This window comes from Pectinophora gossypiella, chromosome 23 (genome assembly GCF_024362695.1).
Source record: "Pectinophora gossypiella chromosome 23, ilPecGoss1.1, whole genome shotgun sequence".
In the NCBI taxonomy this organism is placed as follows: Eukaryota; Metazoa; Arthropoda; class Insecta; order Lepidoptera; family Gelechiidae; genus Pectinophora; species Pectinophora gossypiella.
In genome coordinates, this window is record NC_065426.1 from 7967704 (window position 1) to 7987015 (window position 19312).

The 19312-nt window shown below is 38.5% G+C and overlaps 2 protein-coding genes across 5 annotated transcripts in view; one reads left to right on the forward strand and one right to left on the reverse strand.

Annotated features, from left to right (window-relative positions):
* LOC126377543 (uncharacterized) overlaps positions 1 to 19312 on the reverse strand; it is a 394831-nt gene that overhangs the window by 212658 nt on the left and 162861 nt on the right. The gene's annotated exons all lie outside the window — the stretch shown is intronic.
* LOC126377498 (ELKS/Rab6-interacting/CAST family member 1) overlaps positions 1 to 19312 on the forward strand; it is a 49100-nt gene that overhangs the window by 9518 nt on the left and 20270 nt on the right. For 2 of the 3 annotated variants that reach the window (XM_050025231.1, XM_050025233.1), the window contains exons 2-6: positions 9133 to 9282; positions 9458 to 9554; positions 9643 to 9698; positions 11978 to 12145; positions 14634 to 14792. In XM_050025231.1, coding sequence (XP_049881188.1) covers positions 9133 to 9282; positions 9458 to 9554; positions 9643 to 9698; positions 11978 to 12145; positions 14634 to 14792 — 630 coding nt within the window. Of the gene's footprint in view, positions 1 to 9132; positions 9283 to 9457; positions 9555 to 9642; positions 9699 to 11977; positions 12146 to 14633; positions 14793 to 19312 lie in introns of those variants that run through there. The other variant, XM_050025232.1, reaches the window with a different exon arrangement.

The following is a 19312-nucleotide window of genomic DNA, read 5'->3' on the forward strand; positions in this document are numbered from 1 at the left end:
TCACATATCTCCGTAAATGCATTTCTTGGGAATGTGGGTTTCCTCACGATGGTTTCCTTCACCGCTGAGTACTTAATAATCATTTATGATCTAAACATGAATTCGAAAACAAATTTGACAATCATTGGTTTAGGTTTGTGCTGGATTCGAACCCGCAACTTTAAAGTGAGAGACGAGCGTTCTACCAACTAGGCTACCACGGCAATTTATTCCTCATAATAATATAATTGGTTGTCATTTGTTTTTTGTTATCGGTGAACATTGCGTTTACGAGACGCCTTAGGTATTTACTGTAACAAAAAGCTCGTTGAAATGTGTATCTCTGGCTAGCCTAGTTGGGAATATAGACGTGAACTTCTGCTCTAGGAATGTTAACGGAAACGTCGCCTATAAAGACGACCTATTTAAATTGTAGACATAATGGTTATTAATACGCTGCAGTCCAAAATAATGTCACCGCCAAAAAGCGCTTTAAAATAGGATGATATAAATATGAGTCAAATTTGACACGTGGATGTGACATAGTTTTTGAATTATGAGGGGGTCAAAAATGGCTCCAAATGGTTAGAGATTGTACTGCTCGCCAGGTCTGTTACTTGAATTTGGCTTGACACACTGCCGTGAGTCTAGATGATAGGTAGATGAACTGTCACTACAGAGAGAGAGAGAGTTCTTATTTCGTTAATTGTGTTCATGGAGAGATGCCGCGCGAGCATAGTCGGCAGAGACGAATTAATGTCCACAAAACGATATGTTACACATGCTTCTGTAAAAAACCGGACCTGTCAAATTTTTAAGTTAGGTAATCGGACCCTGTGGAAAAACGGGATAATGCTAAGGAGATGATGATGAACCAATTACATTATGATATGAATTCCAAATTGCCGGAGTTCGATCATAAGCAAGTTATTTAAAAAAAGAAAAAATATGCTATGAGTATGACGCATGTAACAAAGCTGTATAAGTCATCATCATCATCAGCCCATTAACGTCCCCACTGCTGGGGCACGGGCCTTCCCCATGGATGGATAGGGAGACCGGGCCTTCAACCATCACGCGGGCCCAGTGCGGATTGGTGGTTATTAACGACTGCTAATGCAGCCGAGACCAACGGCTTAACGTGCCTTCCGAAGCACGGAGAAGCTCGAGATGAAAACTTTTGTGGTCACCCATCCTATGACCGGCCTTTGCGAAAGTTGCTTCAATTCAACAATCGCAGACCGAGCGCGTTTACCGCTGCGCCACCGAGCTCCTCATATAAGTACTTACAATAAACTGCACAAATAGTCGTTAAGCTGAACTCACGTTATATTATGCGGGGGCTTATAAAGGTTTTGGTATAAACTTGAAACGGCGTACGTGTATGAAGCGATTGATGAATGTGGAGGAAGCAAGAGAAGTGTGTCAGGATCGAAGCAATTTGAATTTTATAGTCTCTGCCTATCCCGGTGGGAAATAAGCGTTAGTTTATGTACGAGTATGTATGTATAAAATAATAGGTCCTTATAAATACATGGGACTTAAATATATTTGGTGACGAGTGCCGACTTACCCCGTGACCCGAGGTTTTTCTTGCAGCTTCTTTTCCCCGGCTGTACAGGTTGTGAGAAACTGCAGTAGTTTTAGGCGGATGAGACGTTCTTTATGTAAAAAATGACGATTCAAAGTGGAACTAAGTTACCTACTAAAGATATATTTGAATTTGAGTGGGCGTATACTGTATACTAAATTCCACTGCCTAATCTTATGTTATGTTGTTAAAAAATTTAACATAATAAATAATAAAAAAAAACCGAACCACAAATAATAAATTACAAAGAAACTTAACTTATCTAATAGCTACAAGCTGTTTTTTTGTGGATGGCGGATGCTTAAACTAAGTCATCATCAGCCGTAAGACGTCCACTGCTGGGCATAGGCCTCCCCCAAGGATCTCCACAAATTCAAATTCAAATTTAAATTCAAATTCGTTTATTGCAAAAAAATGTGGTACATATATGGCAGTAAAAGTAGTAAAATTATAGTTTCACACAACGATCGGTCCTGCGCTGCCCGCATCCAGCCTAAACTAAGTAAACTTGTAATATAGGCCATCAGGCCTTCCCCTGTTTACTACGTTAACAACTTTAAAGATTAATTTTGAAAATTTACAAAAAAAAAATATATTATACAGTTTTGTTCCTTTCATTACACCTTTTTATGTCAAGCAATGGGTAAGTTTGTCTGAATGGCCGAAGCCTTTGTTACGTAACGCAGTTTATTTTTGGAGGCTCGAGCTTTGGATCAATGAGGGAACACTTGTTCGGTACCGCGCCACCTAGCGGCCGCTCGCGAACTACAAGATATTTATGTACTCCTGGTACTCGGCAGCATAACATAAGCTCACGTCTATATCCTAATTGGGGTAGTCAGAGGTAAACTCAGCTCAAAGTGGAACTAACTACCCACACCTATAATAAAATACCACTAGAAATAAGGTTGTGTAACTTAAGTCTATTTAGAAGAAAATTGAATCAGTTGTTAACTAAAAGATGTTATTATACGATAAATGAGTTTTTGAATGTTAAATTGTAATGACACTAATGTTCCAATTTGTCATGTAAAAAAAACATTAATTTTGTTCTGCAAATACTTAATGCTCAATAACTGTTTCCATTTACTATTGTCGTATTTTTCATGATGCATGTATTTATATAGATAATATACCAGGTTTACTTAAAATTTTGTACGCCGCAAGGCAAACATGAAGAACCTATAATGTGAACACTGTCATCTGTATTTATATTACTTATGTTTAAGCAAGTAAATTATCTTTATCTTATCTAGCTTCGTGGTGGGTGGTAAGCCGTTTAAACTGCACTTAGGATAAATAAAATACTTAATTCATTGGTGCAAGTCCAGTACAGGGGTTCAAACCGGCGCTTCCCGTTTGAGAGGCAAGCCGATGACAAACAGGACCACAGTGACTTTTTTAAATATACTTTATTGCACTTAACAACTAGTTACATCACAAACAGGAAATGGACGTTTACAAGTGGACTTATCTCTAAGAGAGATCTCTTCCAGCCAACCCAGAGGTAGTATTAGAATAACTGCGGAAGAATAAAAAGAGGTTTGGAGGTTTGGTTTGGTTTTGAGGTTTTATAAATGGTTGAAATGTAATAATAAAAAATATAGGTACCTACCAATGTCAATTGCTGTATGGAATGCAGTAGAGAATTTAATATTCGAGACGGTGTAATGGCGTCATTCTTACACGCAATAGCTTAGATTGAATATACGTACATTTATATAGTGGCCAGATCTTAAAATTCATCATTTCATGATGTGCTCGATCATTTTATGAAATGGTCATATTTCAATATCATAAAGTAACGGACTTGCACCAATGAGTTATTAATAATTTATCTCACGTGCAATTTAGGGGGGTTAACAAGTGGAATTTTTCGTCGAAACAGTATCATGGAACTGAAAATATTTATAAAAGACACTAAAAATTTCATGAATTTTTCGACAAGAAATTCCACTTGATATCAACTCAGAATCATGGTCTGAATCGCAGCATTTGTTACAATGTCATTATCACCCACACGTACTCATATGGATACTTGTACGTATTTGTATGGGGTTTAAGTGAGATGGTAACGAATACTGAGGGGGATGATTCAGCTCATTATTCTGAGTTAATGTCAAGTGGAATTTTCCATCGCATAAGTACAGAATTGAAAATAATTTAAAATAAATCATGAATGAAAAAGTATGGAACAGAAAATAATTAAAAAAAAAACACTAAAACTTTCAAGAATTTTCCGACAGGAAAATCCACTTGATATCAACTCAGAATCATGACCTGAATCATCCTCCTCAGTATTCGTTACGGTGTCACTAACACCTATACCTATAGCTACCTGTATGTACTCGTATGGGGTGTATGTAAGTGACATCGTAACGAATACTGAGAGGGATAATATCAAGTGGAATTCTCCATCGCAAAAGTATGGACTTTAAAATAATTTAAAAAATAAAATTAAAAAAAAACATGAATTTGCGACGGAAAAATCCACTTGATATTAATTTAGAATCGTGGTCTGAATCACCCCCCTCAGTATTCGTACCGATGTCACTAAACATCCGTTATATTAAGCTGTTGCTATGTATCGTAAGCAAAGCATCTGTTTAACCCTCAGGAAGGCGACTACGTCAGCTGACTACACGGGTTTTTAACTGAGTGCAAGATGGGAAGGGGTGTGGGGCAACCGCCATCCCCTCTCCCACCCCTTCTCCCCTGTCGTAGTTCCCGTGATCGTAGCATATCGATTTTACGAGCCGGCGCGAGAAGGTCTTCAACCTTTTGAAGTTTATGGATACCTGGTACCTATTCGTCGTTTCATGCATCGTTTGAGATGAAAAGAAAATCAGCCAGTTGCATGCAGAGGTAGTAGTTACCGATCAAATCAAATCAAATCAAATATACTTTATTGCACATGACTAGGGATGGTATTAACAAACTAATCTCAGCTTCGAGACTGTCCTCAAGGTCATATCAATGTGACAGTTCTCATATAAAAACAGATACTTGAGCATGATCTTGAGGGCAGACTCAGCTGAGAATCATCTATTAATACCACCCTAAATTTCAACAATCAGACATAACACATATGAATACAGTACAATTTGCGCGGCCTTATTGCTCTAGAGCAATTTCTTCCAGAAAACAAACCACTACCACACTTGAATGCGGTATGGTGCAACAAGAAATAAATACCTACCTAAAACTAAACTAAAGTTAATATAATAAACTCTATAAGTACATATATTAATAAATACTCAATAAAACATACCTAACCATAATGTAAGGAAACATACATACATACATAAACTCACGCCCGTAATCCCTAATGGGGTGGGCAGAGCCACAAGTAATCAAAGACAACTTGCAGCCACTGTTGATACGATATCGTAAGCTGGATATGATGAACCTTATGGTGATAAGGGATCAGCCTATCGCCCATAACATTAGCCCATCATGTTAGAGAACACAATCCCTCTGTCGGTTTTTACGACATGGCCGGGAAGACAAGCAGCTGAACGTTTTCTATGTTTTTTATTTGCTCCCAGAACAGCATAGAAGTGAAGAAACTATAATAATAAAAAATAGACTACACACACAAAATAAGTATTCTTCTTCCACAAGAAGAAGAAGAATAAGTATTGAAAGGATTGAAAGAAATAAAATACATCATAAATACCGACAAGAGCGTGGCTTTTAAATTGATGACGATGATCACAAAAATCACTTTGTAATCCTGGTTTGGTTCGGACATTGCAGGCTGATCACCCGATTGTCCGAAAGTAAGATAGTCCCTGCTTCAGAAGGCACGTTAAGCCGTTGCGCGTTGGTCCGGTTACTACTTAGGTACTGATGTAAGTACGTAGTCGTTACATTCGTCGTGTCGGGGGCCTTTGGCGGCTCAATAATAACCCTGTCACCAGCTAAAGCTAATATTAAATCGCGTAAAGGGTCCTCCCTTCCATCGTGTGGGTTGTGAGGTGGAGTACCAACCTCATGAACCCTGGTGTCAGGGTTATTATTGAGCCGCCAAACGCCCCTGACATGGCTCATGTAACGACTACTTACTTACATCAGTAAGTAGTAACTGAGACCAACGGCTTAACGTGCCTTCCGAAGCACGGATCATCTTACTTTCGGACAATCTGATGATCAGCCAGTAATGTCCTAACCAAACTGGGGAACACAAAGTAATTTTTGTGATATGTCTCATCGGGAATCGAACCCGAGATCTCCGGATCGTGAGCCTAACGCTCAACCACTTGGACCACGGAGGTCGGTAGAAAGCTAAAAATTGATATGCGTACTATTTGTGACTAAGGGTGGTATTAATAGATGAATCTCAGCTGAGACTGCCCTCAAGATCATGCTCAAGTCTCTGTTTTTATATGAGAACTGTCACATTGATATGATCTTGAGGACAGTCTCGAAGCTGAGATTAGTTTGTTAATACCACCCTAACACAAAAATCGTGCATCATTTTTTTTTTAAACACACCCGCAACTAATTCAAAGAGCTTTTCGAGGCTTTTTGCAGTTCTCAAGGTAGGAACATAAAAATTGGTAGGTAAATTAGGAAAGGAATTCTTTTCACTACGAATTTAATGCGAGGGAAGCTGCGAGCAAAAGCTAGTACCTAAGTACCTAATAATATCGAACTCTATCGTTTCACATTGTTTTAAGTTTACGCTGTTATTATCATAATTAAAACACATAATAACGGGTTCTTACCGCGTTTAAATGGGGATATGAGACTCCCGATATTTCGACACTGTTGCAAGTGTCATCCCGTGAACATGGCACTTGCAACAGTGTCGAAATATCGGGAGTCTCATATCCCCATTTAAACGCGGTAAGAACCCGTTATTATGTGTTCTATCGTTTCACGTTTAAAACATATCTAACGGTTGGCGTTTGACTGGTACTAAAAGTTGTATTCTACCTATAGCCTGTGAGGTTATCGATTCATTTAATTTAAGGAGGAAAATAGGGCAAAGGAACGCATGGGGTCGTTTAGGCTAAGGACTGAGTGACAGAGCGGAGCGGAAAGCGGGCAGACAAAATTCAGCAAAAGTTATACTTCTTTCACAATATACGTATATATAAGATGTTCTCTATTTCATTTACTTATGTTTCCATTTACAACAGCATAATTTATTTATTTATTAATCGTTGTTACAATTTAATGTTACATTTTAAATAGTTAACATCGGAAAACCCTAAAAGGGTTTGTCCCGACATTAATCCCACATATTACGAGTATACTAGTACATCTTATACTAAAGACAAGTATAATCAATCGCGACACCCAACGAAGTCATATTAGGCTGTTGTGGGTGGGGCATGTATAAAATATGTTTTTTTTTTATCGTTTTATCAGTTTAAGTCATTCTTGATCGATGGGGCTGGCATAATAAATTTTATTAAAAGCCCTTAAGTAAATAAAAGACCAAAAAAAAAGATGTTCTCTCGTGATAGCCCTGTTCGAAGACGTGACTTCTTTCGTCGTGGCACAGGTTCGAAACCCGACTCGGCCTCTAAACCATTGAAGTCGACTTTATGAATTCATGTTTGAAACATAGATAATTGATATCACACACGTGGTTCACACAATGAAAGTGTCAACGCATATAGAACACAGGTACCTACTTATATTTCAATCAACGTAAGGTGTTCCATGTCTGCTCAGGATGAAGTATACTTAAATAATAATGTATCCAAATTGAGATGTGTAACTAATAAGCAGGTCCCTTTTAATTTGTAATTAGTATGAGCCGATACGTTTATGTGAAATAGTTTTTGATTTATGAGGGGGTCAAAAGTGGCTCCAAATGGTTCGTGTAATCACACGGTGCGTCTCGCCAGTTCTGTTTCTTGGACTTGGCTTGACACGCTACCGCGTGTCTAGATTATAAGTCTCGGAATGTTTGTAGTTCAATTAGTCAAACTCCAATGTTGTTTAAAACTACTCATATGAAACTGATTGTTTCTCAGTAAGCGAATCAAATGTATTCTTTTTGAGATATAAAGTATCTTAAACCTTAAACCTTGGTTTCCAGAATTCGTGCCCAGTTGATGGCAATAGGCTTACCCCTTATTACGTGTGACTTAAACATAGCTGGCGTGGAGTATACCACACACGTCTGCCTCCCTTAGGGGATAGAGGCGGGATGTTATGTTATGTCATTTTCTCTCGTGCCCACACGAGAATACCAGAGAGGGGGTAGAATACCAGCTTCATCAATTCTGGTGTCAGGGTTATGATTGAGCCGCCAAAGCCCCCTGACATAGCTACACTATAGATAAGGCTATAGATAGACACTGAGAAAGCTGTAAATGAAAACCCTAGGGTCACAACTTATCTTTGGTGGCTTAGTAACCAGCAACCAGGGATGATGTGGTCGGTCATTGCTCTCACAACCCATTGTGGTTTTCATTTACAGCTTTCTCAGTGTCTATGTATAGCCTTATCTATAGTGTAGCTATGTCAGGGGGCTTTGGCAGCTCAATCATAACCCTGACACCAGGATTGATGAAGCTGGTATTCTACCTCACAACCCACACGCTAAGAAGAAGAAGTGTCTATCTAGAACTTATGGCTGAAAGGAATACTGCCATCAGACACTTATCAGGAAGATAGGATATCAGACGAATATCAAGTGCCTCGAAGGTCTTTTAGTTAAAATTAATCTGATGATTTTCAGAGCTTATATATTTCAGTCTGCTATGACCTACATAAGCTGGGGACAGCATCATGAAGTGATATTCTGTTTGGTACTAATTAGACCTAGTCGTGGTTGCCCAGTTTGAAGAACGCTTGACTCTCACTCTCACTATAAGGTCGCAAGTTCGATTTTAGCACGGGCCTTAACCAACGATAATTGGAATCGCGGTGAAGGAAAACATCATCATGAGCTAACCCACATACCCGAGATATGCGTTACGGATGTATGTGACCTAATCAGTGTTGGGCTAGTTATCCCTTCACGGATTGGAAGGTCAGACAGGCAGTCGCTTCTGTTAAAAACCAGACCTGTCAAATCTTCACGTTAGGTAAACGGACCCTGTGAAAACGAGATAACGCTAGGGAGATGATGATGACGAATTGGGCTACTCAGAAATTATCCATCGTAAGATGAACTAAGTACCCACACATCATCGAACTTTTGTTAGACCAACGTCATAGTCATAATCGTCATAGGTCGCCGTACGTGTCGCCGTCTATATTAGACAAGCCAAAAGTTTAAGTGAAAATTTCACTTGAGATAAATTAAACTCATTGATGCGTCACCAGCACAACAGAATGCTCGGTGAGGTGTGGGGTTCTTTACAGAGTTCATCTTGCGATGGATGTACCTCTGACTACTCCAAGGTACAAGTCCAGGGATTGTAAAGGCGGCGTTCCTCATTTGAGTCTTAACAGCTGTCAAAAAGTATATGTTCATAGGATACGTCGTTAATTCCGATTATGGCCACGTCCCTAAAGATGCTAGGTCTGAAGGGCTGTATTCAACTTAAACAATGTATTGAACCGCCGCTTTACCGAACTTCTGTTCTTTTCAGAAACAAGCTATGCTAGTGAGACAATTGGAAGAGGAACTTAGACTGCGCATGCGTCAACCTGCTCCGGAACTACAACAACAGCTAGAGGCCTTGTTCGCTGAGAATGAACACCTGCAGAGGGAGATAGCTATATTAAGAGACACCATAAAGGTAAGCAAGACAGACGTCGTTTTATACTTCGATTAGTTAGTATCTCAAGGCATTGTTTTAGGTACCATTTTTCATAATGAGTGTTTAAATAATTAATTTATTATTATTATTAATAAATTAATTTAGTATCTAGTAGGTATTATTAAAGTATTGATAAAAATAATTTCTACAACAGGAACTAGAGTTGAGGATCGAAACGCAGAAGCAAACGTTACAAGCAAGAGATGAGAGCATCAAAAAATTACTTGAAATGCTTCAAAACAAGGGCATGGGTACGTTGAAATGTAAAATTTATTCTATAAATTGTCAGAGGTGAGTAAAGATCAGTAAAAGAAGAAGTAAACTTGAAATAACTTTCAGGTAAAGAAGAAGAAAGACAAATGTTCCAACAAATGCAAGCCATGGCACAGAAACAGGTAATTATCGAAGTGATAATTGTTGCATGACTTAGATATTTATTTTCTTACGCAAAGTTTCCTATTGTGATAATAAATTACAAAGTTCTGTCACAGTTGGAAACTTTGTCTACAACGTGAATGTTTCCTGCACATTGTAGTGTAGCGCTGCACGTCTCTTTGATTCCTCATATTTCTATAATACTAGTATTATAAACCACATGGGCGTTTTATTTTGTGATACCTTTATCAAGATCACTGTTTTTGTTAGAGTTGCTCTTGATAGTTTCATTTCATTCATTTGTTGACTCTAAGCCGAATGTGACTGTCGCGACGCCTCTTGTATGTGTATGTTCGACTTATCCGTTGGCTTCATAAAACTCTATGTCAACTCCAGCTTTTTGTCCACCGTCTCAAGGCCTGTCTATGACACTGTCAGCTTGCTCCCAAGCACCACTTTCGACTCTTCCCTCCACCACACACGTCGACGATAAATAAACAAATAAAATATTTAAATTCGGCCTAAACACCAAAATTTTTACAAAACGCGACACAAACTCTCGACGACGATATCACAACATCGACCGTCTCGTAAATCATTGGAACAATTTGAGAGTTAAAATTTTGACTCGCCCGTTACCGGGGCTGCGTGGTCGCAACGAGTGAGCTTCTCTCGTCCCGCCGGGGCAGCTCGCAGGCGGCAGTTGCGGGCACGCAGCCCGGCGGGCTCGAGACGCCGGTCGCGGGTAGTATAGGGCTGTGTTCGCCGCCGTCATGCGGTGCGGGGCGGCGGCGGCGGCTGACGCACTGGCGTGCTGCAGGAGTTGAAGGCGACGGCGGACACGCTGCGGGCGCTACAGGCGCAGCTGGAGCGCGCGCTGGCCGCGGCCGGCCTGCCCGGCGGCAGCGCAGGCGCCACGCTCACCGCCGTGCTCGAGACCAAGGAGGCGCGCATCGCCACGCTGGAGCGGCAGGTCGCGCTGCTCGAAGGCGAGTTGGCCGCGCTCGTGTCGCCGCCGCCGCCCTCGCTCGCGCCTTCCCACACCTCGCTTTTCGATAAAGTCGAACCCCCCTTCAAGAGACAAGTAAGTTTTCTGCTGAACGACGTCCGCGTGATGAAGGACGGGCGCACGAGCGCGCCTCCCGCCGCGCTGCGCCCGCGCCGGCCCGCGCTGCGCCTGGCGCCCGCCGCCGCGCCTACGCAGCGCTACTACAGTGCCACCACTCTATAGCTCTGCACTCCAACCGACGACTACCGTGTCAATTTATCGCTTTAAGTCCGAACTTAGCCGATCGTCGACTGTGTTGACTCGTATTTTTATGTGAAAATTGTTCATTGTTAAAAAGCTATATTTATTAAAATATAAGAGAAAGTTTATATTCTTGAAATTAACTGTCATGAGAAATTATTTTTGTTAAATAGGGCCTTAGGATGCGGATAGGTATTTTAGATTTAAATTGTATGGTTAGTAAAGTTGAGAGATCGACTACCTACGTTGACACCAAATCGACGATATAGCGTTAGACTGTTAATAAAAGACTGTTGAGGTCGAATGCATCGAATGAATTCTTCGAGTAAATTAACTTTGAGTTTGTATCATTTGATCATGTTGTGCTTTCGGTGTTCATCGTTGAGTGGCTTGTCCCGCGTCACCCATCCAGGTCACGAACTCTCCATGTAGAATCATCACTACGGTAGATAAATGTATCACAAGTAGGCGCCCGTGCAACATCAGTTCAGTTCCTGTTTGTTTGACTCTTGCAGCTGGAAAACCTTCTACCTGCGACGCGTCACTTACAACACTTTTATTAATTATTACTCTAGAAAGTTTTCCAGCGACTAACCATTTTTCTATTTTAAATGGTTTCGATACGTCTTTCAAACATTTTATACGGTCATTGAAGATTTTATTGGAGTTGCATGTAGTGGTTATTTACGAAATGTCTTCCATTGCACTGTTGTCTTCGTGTGTTTAGGAGTGCTGGAAACATTTCTCAAACATAAACGATATAAGCTTGAGTCGCTTTCATTCCCTAACGAACTAACATTAGTAATTTGACGATCATTTCTTACTCAGTATAAAGTAGATGTGTATTAACATCATATAATTTTCCGCCATCACTTTTTGCCTAACGTAGATAGTAAAATTTTCTCAATCTAAGAATATCTTTGATCCTCTGTCAAGAATACTGTGCCGGTATTCTTTTCATGTGGACGGGGTTGAATGATGTCTTCCTTGAAGTAATGGACTAATGTTTTTGGATTTTTAATTCTATACCGAATTTCGACGAATAATCAGCTGGATGAGTTCCGGTTGGAGATACAGCGTCGCGACCAGGAGATCCTGGCAATGGCTGCTAAGATGAAGGCGCTGGAGGAACAGCACCAGGATTACCAGCGACACATTGCCGTGCTGAAGGAGTCGCTCTGCGCCAAAGAGGAACACTACAGCATGCTGCAGACCGATGTAAGTTTATAATACAATACAATGCGAAGCAATGCAATGCAATGCGATGCAATGCTATGCAATGCAATGCGATGCAATGCAATTCAATGTAATACAATAAAAAGCAATGCATTATGATGCAATGCAATACCAAAACATTTAATTGCAAAAAACATACAACACAGCATTATAATAAAGTTGAAGGTTTAAAGAGCAGCATTATTGTAAAGGTACCATTTTCTCTAGAGTGGCTTTGGCTGTATACCTCTGGTTTTAATATAGGTAAATTATGATAGTTAATATTAAAAGTAATTAATTAAATTAAGCCATTATGTTAGGACAGTTAAATGTTGGGTATTTTGACCTTTAAGATAAATATATACACACGTTTGCAAAACTAAGTACCTACGTAGGCAGGTGAGCCGGTTGTGGCCACCGACCCCTTTGTGGCCATTTAGAACTTCAAATCGTTATAACTAAGGCAAAGACAAATATATTACTCTATGATTTACGGGAATAAAAATATCTAATATTGGCAATACTGATAGCGTTGACCGCTTTGATGTGTCAAACTTCACTTCAATCCAACAAGTCATTATTTTTTCACGATCGTCAATTGTTTTAAGTCTTAGCAAAAAAGCTAAGGCGAGCGGGTGAGTAATCAATCATTATTTTTTTAATCCTTCATATTTTTTTAATGTTTATGTTAATCCTTCATAAATAATACACTGTCTAAGTGGTACTAATGATATTTTATCGCTATTTGTTTATTAAGTGAGGTATGAGAGGTGGCCACTAGTGGAACGGAAATTAATGAATTTTCCCATCTTTGGCCACATGACTGGCCAAAAGTGGTGCTCGTAGAACCCCACTTTTGGCCATTTAGTTTTTATCGTGATTTTTCAACTTAATTACTTAGCTGTTTTGATATAAGTTATCTATTCATTTCCAGAGTTACGATTATAATGTCTCCATCGAAGCCAAATACTAAAAAAATCGGTGTCGTGAAAAGAAAATTGTTCCAGTACTCACCGCATAAAATAACATTAGCTTTGAACGCAATAAAGAATGGGATGCCCGTTGCCACAGCTAGTAGAGATTTTAACGTACCTCGAACGACTTTGCGTTTAAAGTTACTGAGATGGAAAAGTTTTTGCCCAACATTTATTTATAAAATCTTAAAATATAAGTACTTAAATTAAAGACTGCATACCTACCTGCAAGTATTATATAATATTTTTTTGTGATTTAGAACTATATTGATATTAATTTAAGCATAAACTTAAATTTAATAAGCAAATACAAATAAAAGTGTTATCACAAGTGTACCTAATTAATAAGAAGTAGGCTATAATTGTTTACTTTATTGCAAAGATAGGTTGCCAATATTGTTATTTAATTTTAAACAACGAATGTGCATCATACCTAGAGATAATTATAAGAATACCTTTCAAGACTGGTCATTATAATATTATAGATATCTACCTCGTATAGGTTAATGTTGATATCCTCAATTGTAATTTTAATTCAAGCTGAAATATTATATTTCATATTTGTCTTCAATATTATGTTAGCTATTTTTCTCTAAATAAAGACTGTTGGTCGTAAAATATGCGATTTTCGAATAAACTTTTTATTACTTTGAATTACCTGCTTTTTATTTTTGATGAATTTTGATGGCCAGAACTGACACATGACTGGGCCAGAAATGGGGTAAATCTGGCCAAAAATGGCACAAATTCCCATTTTTTTTTCTTTTCAACAGGATTATTTTTCCATTGAATCATTATGAAAAAAAATGTATCCTTAGGCTAGATTTATATATATTTAATCACTTTTTACAAGAAATATGTCCGTGATAACAAAAACTGCAAAATGATATAGCCTCAAAGTCTACAAAAGTCTTAAAATGGCCAAAACCGGGTCACCTGCCCTACTTACCACAATTTTAAAAATATATTTTTTCTAAAGTATAGATCTTAGATATGTAAATGGAAAACGTTTCATAACTATTAAAGAGGGTTTTTTGTTTTTATAAAATTCACCCGTGATTAGGGAAACTCACAATGAGAAAATTAACAATTGGTTAGTTTCTTAGATCAAAGATAAATTATGAAATTATAAATAAAGACAGATCTAAAGGTGACAAGGAACGTTTTCTTTTTTCTATTTAACTTATGTATGAATTTTAATAAAGAAAATGTAATAAAAAAGCCGACATCACAGGTTTCTGTTTCATACAAATTCCATAGTAATTTTCTGTTTTGACGTTTAGTAAAAAGTAACTGATTTGAGTAGTTGGAATTTAGCTTTAAATTTCTCACTTTTAAAAAATACACTTTTTATAACGAAAGTTTATCTTGTTGATTTTAAAAGTCTTGTTGATTTTTAAACTTGTTTTAGGGGTCAAAATACATAATATTTATCGTCCTAAAGTCGATTGTCCTAACATAATATTGTAGAAAAACTCGTGAGTATGTCAGCGGCAGATAACGTGAATTAAATAAAGGCGTGTTCACAGGTGGAGGAGCTAAAGGCTAGGCTAGACGAGAAGAGCAGGATTGTTGAAAAGAAGACAGCGGCAGCGCTGGCAGCGGCGCATGAGTTGGCCGAGCTGCGAGACCATTCCGAGATCAAAGACCGGAAGATCAACGTGCTACAGCGCAAGGTAACCAATACAAAGTTTAGAAAGGCCACATTGAAGCGATTCACCTAAATAAACTGAGCTATTCCACATTTTCTCAACAAATGTCAAACGTTTCATTAATTTGTATTTTGTTCAATTGTTGACAAAATGATAAATATCGCGCTTACTTTTATAATATGCGCAGATGTCAAATTACAATATTGCTTTTTTAAAGAATAAAGAATGGAATAGAAACTGTTTATTATAAGAGGACGCCACACACAAAAACAAAAGAATTACAAAAAGCATAGAGGATGTTCATTAGAATGATCATAAGGTGGTGGTTTTTAGATGAATAGATTCAATGTCTGGTCTTTTAGAGCTCCTGTACCAACTCAAAAAGAGATAGTTTCGAGAAAGTGTTTCAAATTTTACGATTTATAAGGACAAATTTTAAATTAAAAAAAAATTTGACTCGGATGGGACTTCAACCCGTAGCTCTTGTCAAGCCGGGACGAGCGTGTTAACCATTACCTGCGGGTTCAAGTCCCGTCCGAGTCAGAATTTTTGACGATTTAAATTTTCTCTTTATGAGATTCCTTAAGCACGGTGAAGTGCTATAAATAAAAAATCATTAACAATTTATAGTCCGGTATAGAGAAGATTATAGAGTTCCGACCAAGTATTTAATGCCTTCTGAGGCCTACATAGTCACGTCAAAAAAAACATACTTACTAAAAGAAAAATAACTTTTTGTTTTATTTTCTATTTTTTATACTATTATTATTTCTTCAATCGGTTGGGTTGTCGGGTTAATGACCTCCACCAACCCTGATGCCATAGTTATTATTGAATCGCCAGAGGCCCCTGACATGGCTTACGTAACACACTTAAGTAAATAGTATAGTCTCAATCAAGGACTATCACACAAGTGTCTGACAATCGCTAACCTCGGTCGGTCATATACACACGCACACCCATACACACACACACACACACACACACACCCATACACACACACACACACACAAACAAACATACACACACACACACACACACACACACACACAAACACATACATACACACACACACACACGCAAACCCACGCATACACACGTTCACCGCTTGTTTATTTTTTTTTATTGGCAAGGAGGTAAAAGTGTAATGTATTCATTATGCCTCTAGAATCCATGGGCGGTGGTTGCTACGTTAAACTATTGATTATTCATCAATCATGACGCTGGGCAACACAAAACAAATAGTTCAGTCAACAAACGACGAAAAAGGGGGTGGAGAGCGCGTGAGAGGGGACCGAAGCAATTCGTTCAGAAAATATGTTCTTGGTGTTTAGGAAGTAAACACACTAAAAGTCCCAGAGAAGGGGGGGGGGGGGAATATTTTTGGGATTGTGGCAAATAACTACCCGAGAAAAATGTTTTAACTAGCCTATGATAGTACCTATACACTAACCTAGTAAATGTGTAAATTGTCTGTTATTTTCTCTAAAATAGTGGGGGAGATAGGGAGGGTGACACCCGGCTTGGACGTCGGGTGTCACCCCAAGGACGAAAATTACCTTTGAAATTAATGAACATCAAATAATTATGAAGTATATGCCAAATATTCGAGATTAGATACTTATTTCTGAATTCAAATTTTGAAAAAAGATAAATTGAATTATAGGCTACTTTCCAACTAATCAAATCAATTACTCTTAATTAAAGCACATAATAACGGGTTCTTACCGCGTTTAAATGGGGATATGAGACTCAATTACTCTTTACTAAACGTCAAAACACGAATTCACTATTAAATGTGTATGAAAAATCATACTGTGATGTCATAGGAAAACATGATAAAATGATGGAATTATTACGGGTTTTTGATTAAAATACATAAATAAGTTAAATAGAAAAAAGAACATATTCTTTGCTAGGTTTAGACCTGACTTTATTTAGTAAAAATCAGAATTTTATAATTTATCTTTGCCCTAGGATTTTACCCAATTGCTGAATATGGAAAATTGCCTAGACAATGATTGAAGAAGGCAAAGAGTATAGCACTGTATTTTTTTTATTCATTGACAAAAAACTAGTACTATACCTTGGTACCAATAATTTAGTACAAACATTAGCTTATTGATCCTCTTAATGGTTTAGTCTTGAAAACCATTACAATGTGAAAGTTTTTTTACGGGTGTCACCCCCGAACGGTGACGCGGGTGGCACCCGGTACGGGGTGTCCCCTGTACCTCCACCTCCACCCAGCTATAATACGTCACTACGCTATAAGTATCGGGTACCATAGTAACTCACTTTTTAAATGAACGTATGCATTAAATGGGTCGATTGCTTACTTAATTAACATTCTAGAGGTATAGTTAGCAGTGAATACATACATACATACATATGTTGTGGCCAGATCTTAGAATTGATCATTCCATGATGTGTTTGACCATTTCATGAAATGGTCATATTTCATGAAGTAGCCAACCTAAAAACATCATAGAAGGAAAGAGAGGAAGGGGAAGACCAAGAAGAGCTTACATGGAACAGATTAAAGAAAAGGTTAACGTCGTGTCTTATAGGGAAGTCAAGGAATTGGCCTTTGATAGACTGGAATGGAAAATGCTACACCGACAAGAGCGTGGCTCTTAAATTGATGATGATGAGCCAACCTAAGTTGACCATATCGTTGAAACGTTGACGTTTAATGATATTTCAATCAACGTTTTTCCATGATAATTAATGTGGTGTAATAAAAATGCGAGTAGTTGACTAATTTCTTTGGTTACACTTTGAAACCATGTCACATTAGTTTGCGAAGTTCCAAATGCCACTTGATATCTACTTGATACTTGATATTGAATTTTCGTCACAAAAGTATAGAACCGAAAACAATTAAGTACTTAAAAAAAATACAAAATTTTCATGACTTTTCCAACAGGTAATTTCACTTGATATCGGCTCAAAATCATGGATCATCCCCCTTAGTATTCGTTACTCACTAACACCCTGTATACTATACACCCCTACCTACCCCTTCGGGGGTACAGCCATGATGTTATGTTTAAGTTTAATTAAACATATATTTTTAAAGTAAAAGGTTTCTAATTAGCAACTCTATGTTAATATGTGTTTCTAATTAGCGGTTTGTTATAAAGTATAATTATGTGTAAGTACTTTGTGAAGTTTCCCCACTGGTCCGTAGTGGTACAGCTTAGTAAATTGAGCTACATACATTCTCTAATTGAGGGTTGATAAGCAGGACGAGGCGTCCTAAAATATAGTCTCGACTAGTTTGTGAAATGGTACGGCAAGCGTATTAGATATTTTTTTTACGTGACTTATTGTATATTTGCCGGAAATGGAGTTTATGCTATTGTTTAATTGGAGGTCAAAAAGCAGGACATGGCGTCCTAAAACATAGTCTCGACTAGTTTGTGAAGCGGTACGACAAGCGCTTTAGATTATTATTTTTTTACGTGACTTATTGTAGATTTGCCGCAAATGGATTTTATGCCATTCTTTAATTGAGGGTCAAAAAGCAGGACGTGGCGTCCTAAAACATAGTCTGAACTAGTTTGAAAGGCGGATATCTTTTTTTGCAATTTTTTTGACGTGACTTATTGTATATTTGCCGCAAATGGCATTAATTACTTGGCCGGAAGCGTTATATCGAGTAGCGGAGGTTTAAATTGAAACGGCGAATTTCTGTGCGTGTATAAATATACGTACGATAAAATCAATATATATAAGATCATAACTTAAACTAAGTAGTGTCAGGGGTTCGAATCCTTTTTTTTTAACGTTGGGAAATGCGTTACGCATACCACGCCGCCCGGGGGGACGACGTGGTTATGTGGGACTCCCCGGGTGTTGCCACCCGGTATACCCACTAAAACCCAACGGTGTTCCTGCCTGCACCATTTGATGGGACACGGGGGCGCGCGAGCATTCGTCCGCGAAAGGGGTTCGAATCCCTGGTCAAGCTGAAACTACTGAATCTGACTTTATGACTTTAAATTCATGTTTAGATCATAGATATAATAAGTAATTATATCACGTAGTGTCCAGGATTTGTGCCTGGTTAATGGAAATAGGCTCGCTCCCTATTCAAATCAAATCAAATCAATACAGGAGAAGTGGACTTCTTCCTACCTCCAAACATGAGTTTAAGCTCAAAATAAGTCTCTTCTTCTTCTATCGTGTGGGTTGTGAGGTGGATTACCAACCTCATCAACACTGGTGTCAGGGTTACTAATAAGCCGCTAAGGCCCCTGACATGACTCATGTAACGACTACGTACTTACACCAGTAAGTAGTAACCGGGACCAACGGCTTAACGTGCCTTCCGAAGCACAAGTCGTCATACTTTCGGACAATCAGGTGATCAGCCTGTTCTAACCAAACTAGGGAACACAAAGTGATTTTTGTGATATGTCCCCACCGGGATTCGAACCCGGGACCTCCGGATCGTGAGCCCAACGCTCAACCACTGGACCACGGAGGCCGTTAATAAGTGGAATTAAGTGGTTTACCTCGAGCCTGAGTCGAGATAC